At 33.0% G+C, this 5,689-nt stretch overlaps 1 protein-coding gene across 2 annotated transcripts; it reads left to right on the top strand.

Moving 5' to 3' along the window:
• On the top strand, positions 409-5,362 carry LOC109226576. Of its 2 annotated transcripts, XM_019391377.1 has the most exons (7): positions 409-756; positions 2,510-2,935; positions 3,670-3,746; positions 3,827-3,863; positions 4,067-4,274; positions 4,489-4,807; positions 4,922-5,362. In XM_019391377.1, the coding sequence occupies exons 2-7, from the start codon at positions 2,569-2,571 to the stop codon at positions 5,120-5,122; spliced, it is 1,209 nt and encodes a 402-aa protein (XP_019246922.1). In that variant the 5' UTR covers positions 409-756; positions 2,510-2,568; the 3' UTR covers positions 5,123-5,362. The 2 variants fall into 2 exon arrangements, with proteins under 2 accessions (XP_019246922.1, XP_019246921.1); XM_019391376.1 differs by having other exon boundaries at positions 409-2,935.

Genomic DNA, 5,689 nt, shown 5'->3' with positions numbered 1-5,689 from the left:
TAGGAAAGTCTTCAACAAAGGTCAAAGTATAAGATAATCACATGAGAAAGGAAGAATGAGGTAAAGAAGGTTGGGGGTGGGATGGGACAGCTGTCAAAAAATAGATGGAAAATTGGTTTTACAGACTTTAAAATTACATTTCGGGTAAGTCACATGATACTAAAATTCAACCAAAAGGAGTACCAGTCTCATCATCTGTATCCTCAATAATGCTAGAATTATTACATTATAATGAGCACCAAGTGGACTGTCTGACCATATACCGTTCACTTTGTAATTTTCTTGTTAAAATAACTGTATACTTTAATCTAAGAGTAAACAAAAAAAAAAAAAAAAAAAAAAAATCCATAGAAAAGTCATATCAACATTGGCATTGAAGATTAATTCCATTGTTGAATGAAATAAAAACCTCCCAACGCCCAAAGGAAAAACAGCACCCCCTTCTCCTCTACCCTTTCCTCTCTCACTCCCCCCAACCTCAACCAAAGGAACTTCTTTTTTCTTCTCATATATTTTCAATCTGAATTTGTGCGGGCATAGAGAGTAATGATTCATATAGTGGACTCGATCTATTTGCTTGGAATTGAGACGTAACTATTGTTGTCGTAAATATTCAAGCCAAATTATGTGTGTTTGATTCATCTGCAGCAAGTGATCGTCTATAGAAGATCTTGAAAGAAGCAGCGCAGAGGAGTTACTGATCATCGTTTGTATTTAGAAAAACAATCACAAGTTTCTCCCTCCCACCTGTATGAAGTATGGAAAAATAGGAACTCTTTATCATTATGATTTATGTGCTCATCGCGCCTTCTCCTTTTTAATTTCTTTATATGCTTTCAGTTTTAAAAACTTTTGTTTGGTTATATACATGAATTTATTAGATGATCCAATAATCAGGCCTTTATATTCTAAAGAGCCACTAATTAAGTAGCTAGAAGGAAAAGAAAAAAAAAACTACTTAGTTTCCTTGTCCTTATAGACAGATAATCAAGAACAAAATGGACAGCTTCGAATTTTGTCAGCCTTAGCTTCTTTTCTTTTCAAGTGATTTATGACAAGGTCTACATATCAACCTTCTTGAATCCTCTATTATTATTTTTAATCATTATTTTTCAATTTCCATCTAGGAACAAATAGTTTGGTTTTTCTTCTTTCCCCTTCTCCCTTCTTCTTTCTTTTGAAGAAATTTTTCTTTACTTGTTATCTTGGACTAAGTAGGATATTGTTAAGACCATTTTCCCAGGAATATTTCTTTTTATTTTCAGACTACTTGATGCAAGAGATACATGGTCTTATAAAGATGTCGTTAGGGTCTTCCAAAATTTTCAGTATCCATTATTTTATGGAGTATTATATATGGTTATACTTCTCTCCGTACCTAATCAAGTTTTTTTTTTCTTTCTATTTTTTCTTGGCGTTCTAAAGAAAAATGAAGTACACACTACACAGTTAAAGTTTCGTACTAGTAGAGGATATAAAACAAGAATAAATGTTGCAGGATTTTAAATAAAGAGAAATTCTCCAATTTTTGTTAACCCCATCTTTATATATACCTGCCAGCTTCAACAGTCTTTATTTGACTATTAACATTTCTTTAAGTCAATATCTACTTACATTTATATTGGAGTAGGAAAATGATAAACCACGCACTAAGAATTACCATTAAATTCCAACAGACTTGTGCCGGTTACAATTAGTTTCTCCCATCTGGCTTCTGCAAACTTCCCGACTAGCAGCTGATACTGTCAGAAATGTTTTTGCGTACCATTAATGGCAGGAGAATACAATGTTAATACTGCAGGCAGAACAACAGACTGTAACTAAGTACATGGTAAAACTGAATTTGTGTTAGGGTTTGCCCTGATTATCTAATTGAAATTGCTCTTTCATATTTGACTAATTCTTTTCTTGGAAGAATTTTTTTTGAACTTTTATTAATTGAGGATATTTCCTGCATACAACATAACAATAGCATCTATAATCTGGTCACTATGAAAATCTTGTTTAGGAGGAGAATTTATTCTCTCGATAAGCTTTTTTTAATATGTATTAGTTTTCTCATATGTAGGTCTATTGACCAAATCATATTAGAATAGTATACATCTTTTATTATATATTTTTTTGTATTCTGATTTATCGTCATTCAAAGTTTGTCTGTTGGCTTCCGCATGACGCCTTGTTATTTTGATCCCAACAATATAATATATATGTTGATTCCAAAGTTGTAATATGTAGAACTACTGTGGCATCTTATACATAAGTTACCATTAGAGGGTTAGAACAAGATCAAGAAAAAGCTTTACAAGGTAGCTACTAGCTAGTTATTTTTATACGCGTTTTGTGCCCTCATCAGACTAATGGATTTGGGCACACAAGTTGAGAGACTCAATGGCTCACGGGATTCTGCATGGTAGCCCAATTCAATTATCTATTTTACCATGAATGATCTCTTTAATTCTATTCTCTTGGAGTCTAATTTTATTGAATTATTTATTCATACACAACCCAGGCTTGTTTCTTTCACTGAAGACCTCTTTGCCTAACTGGTTCAGTAAGTTAGAGGTAGCCATGACAGAAAATTCAGTGAAACAAACCAATGAAGAGATGATGAAAAATACTATGGAATACATTATGGAAAAAACGTCTTCAGATTCTTCCTCCCAAAGCAAAATGGTCTCATTCATTGATCTGAACGAAGACAACAAAGGGGAAAGTGATGAAGAAGAAGAAGTCATTGAGATTAGTGTGGAAAACAGTAGTGAGAAAACAACAGATGAAGGAAACTCAGAAAATAATAACAATAGCTCCGGCAATGGAGGTGTTGAAAAGAAAAATGTTAGGCATTATGTTCGATCAAAAATGCCAAGGCTCCGTTGGACTCCTGAACTCCATCGCTCCTTTGTTCATGCCATTGAAAGGCTAGGTGGTCAAGAAAGTAAGTCTCTACCTAATGCTTGTTGAAGATGAAGTTCCATTCACATTTACTCAACGTGTATTTTCTTGAGTTTAACTTCAACACAATAACAATGTAAAAGTACTATTCTTACACTATATTTTACACTGTAAAATAATTACATGTAATAATAACTAATTAATAGTGAGAGTTATATATAATCTTGAATATCATGATTACTACATAATTAAATAAATAACTGAGTGTTCTCTTTAACGATATAAGGCTTTAGATAATACGATCACACAATCCATTTATAAAGCAAGTTATCTACTTCAATTTATTAAAAAATACAGTAGTGGAAAAGTTATTTATTGTACCTATGTGTATAAGTTACCTCCTTATTTTGTGAAGGGCTTATAAGAGTCAAGGAATTATTGAATTAGATGCTTTCCTTTGTTAACTAGCTATAAAAATAATGGAGATATTGTCGCAAGTATGTTTAAAAATTGACCGATGTGTATCTTCCCCCCTACAGATGTCAAACTTTATACTAAACTGGTAAAAGAAAAATGACAAAAAATATATATACTATCCGTTTTAATGACATTTCTTTAGGTGACCTCGTTTGTTTCTTAGTTTATGTATATTGTTATAACAAAAATTATTGTTGCCACATTTGTTGTTTATGATATTGTAAAATAAGATTCTTCCTAGTTTCCCGCGGAAATCTTTTTTTTTTCTTTTAATGTTTAAGGTCAACTTTGGGTTAGCAGGAGCCACACCAAAGTTGGTTCTCCAGTTGATGAACGTGAGAGGTCTCAGTATTGCCCATGTAAAAAGTCATTTACAGGTATCGTCAGTTGAAAATACTTATATTCTTCATGTTTTTTTTTTCTCAATAAAGAGAAACTCATTACTTATTTGATCCAGATGTATCGAAGCAAGAAACTTGATGAATCTGGACAAGGTACATTTATCATCAAATTGGAAACTTCTTCTTATCCTTCCAACCAAGTATACATGTTTATTTTACCTCCTTAAATTACCAGTTAATTGTCCTTATCCACAATTAACATGTAATTTTAATTTAGGCGGACAAAATGCTCTTAACCCATTTTCCTCATGTGCAATATATACTATGAATCTTGATAGTGCTTCATTTTGGTATAGTGTTAGGTCGTAATTATAGAGCAATGCAAGGAAGAAGCTATTTCTATGGAAACGTTGGCCAAAGATATAACCCTCTACAAGATTTCAAGATGAAGAATGGTGCTATTGTGTTAGCAAGGAATTTTAACTATGATCATGACCATGTTAAAGGCCATGTTCGAAATTCCTTTTCGAGACCCCCATATCAGGCCAAAGACATCTTTTCCAGGTACAATTTCACTTAGTCAATGATAATCTTCTATTCTTAATAATTTATGATTTAACATGTGTACACTGACAGCATAAACGATTTTCTACAAGTAATGCTCTGCATTGTTTCCTAGGTTACTAATCCCACTTTTTTTTTGAATATTACCTACAGTTATCTTCTAATAACGACATGATACAGTAACAAAAAACCTATATTTTAAACAAATGTACAGGTACTTGCAGTGGTCTTCCAATCAGGGAAGCTTACTTAACACCACTCGAGAAAAGCTATGTACACCAAGACAATTTCAGAAAAATGGAGGCCATGAAATTGGCCCCATTAGGTCAAGCCAATTTCTTGAAGAGAAAAGGTGGCCTCCGAGTGAATTCATTGCCAATCAGTTGCAGGAGAAAATTGCTGATTTTTCCAATATTTGTTCAGCTAAAAACTCCCAATATTTGCTTCAACAAAATGTAACACAACCATATTCCAAATGGAATTGCAGATACAATACCCTTGAGCAAAATTTTGAAACACCAAAAAGGCTTGAGGTAAATATATACAAGCACATATATAGCTCCTCATATGGAGTATTATTTATTGGGATTTCATCTTTCCTTGTTTCCTTGTTGTTGCATGACTTCATTGGTAATTTGACTTTGCAGATGAAAGAAGACAAAAGTTTCCTGGGAAAAGATTGGTTACCTGATTTGCAACTAAGATTAAGCAGAAGCACAGAAAACAAGAATGAGAAGAATACTCATCATAACAAGAGGATGGATCATCAGTCAGAAATGAACACAATGCTTTCTCTTTCTCTGCCTACTTATTCATTAAGTGAAACCTACGAGAAAGTAGAGTTTTAAACCATACAATAGTTTTATATTAGCTTGTTACTTTAATATGTTCAGACATAGAAGAGCCGCCTATGTACGTAGGGGGGTGAGTACTTGAGATCTGACCATGCAATTAGCATATCAGGAAATTAATGCATTGGAGTGAGATCTCCTAAGTACTTGCCTTATTGGCCGTAAACATACACTTTGAGTTGCCACTTATCCCTCTTATTGTTATTTTTCTTTGTTTAACAAAGCCAATTTTTAGTTTTTTCTCCGAGTATACTGCAACTATATTTAGGATAGATCAGTGGTACAACTATTTAAAGATTACCTTGCTATTTGTATTTAGTCTTAGTTGGATATTCCCTTAATTTCTTAGGAAATAAGACAAATTGTTGCTTTTGTTCTGGACCCCTCCAGAACAAATCATGTGAATTTCTTTAGCAGCATGTCATTAAGACAAAATGAGAATATAAAGGTAAAAAGTTTTTAAATATCGGAAGTGGTAATTTTTTTGATGTAACAAATAATAGTGTTTGTAACGATATGGCACTTGCGCCTAACTCAACCCCAAAAGCTACCTCATAAGGGGAG

The sequence above is a fragment of the Nicotiana attenuata genome, chromosome 6 (genome assembly GCF_001879085.1).
Source record: "Nicotiana attenuata strain UT chromosome 6, NIATTr2, whole genome shotgun sequence".
NCBI lineage: Eukaryota > Viridiplantae > Streptophyta > Magnoliopsida > Solanales > Solanaceae > Nicotiana > Nicotiana attenuata.
This window is presented reverse-complemented; position numbering and strand designations above follow the sequence as displayed.

What these genes read in the sequence shown, in the direction of transcription:
- LOC109226576 (XM_019391376.1), top strand. Translation starts at nt 2,443, where the DNA reads ATGATCTCTTTAATTCTATTCTCTTGGAGTCTAATTTTATTGAATTAT. An exon ending in ACTTGATGAATCTGGACAAG is followed by an intron (nt 3,864 to 4,066) that starts GTACATTTATCA and finishes ATTTTGGTATAG; the next exon opens with TGTTAGGTCGTAATTATAGA. An exon ending in GCCAAAGACATCTTTTCCAG is followed by an intron (nt 4,275 to 4,488) that starts GTACAATTTCAC and finishes ACAAATGTACAG; the next exon opens with GTACTTGCAGTGGTCTTCCA.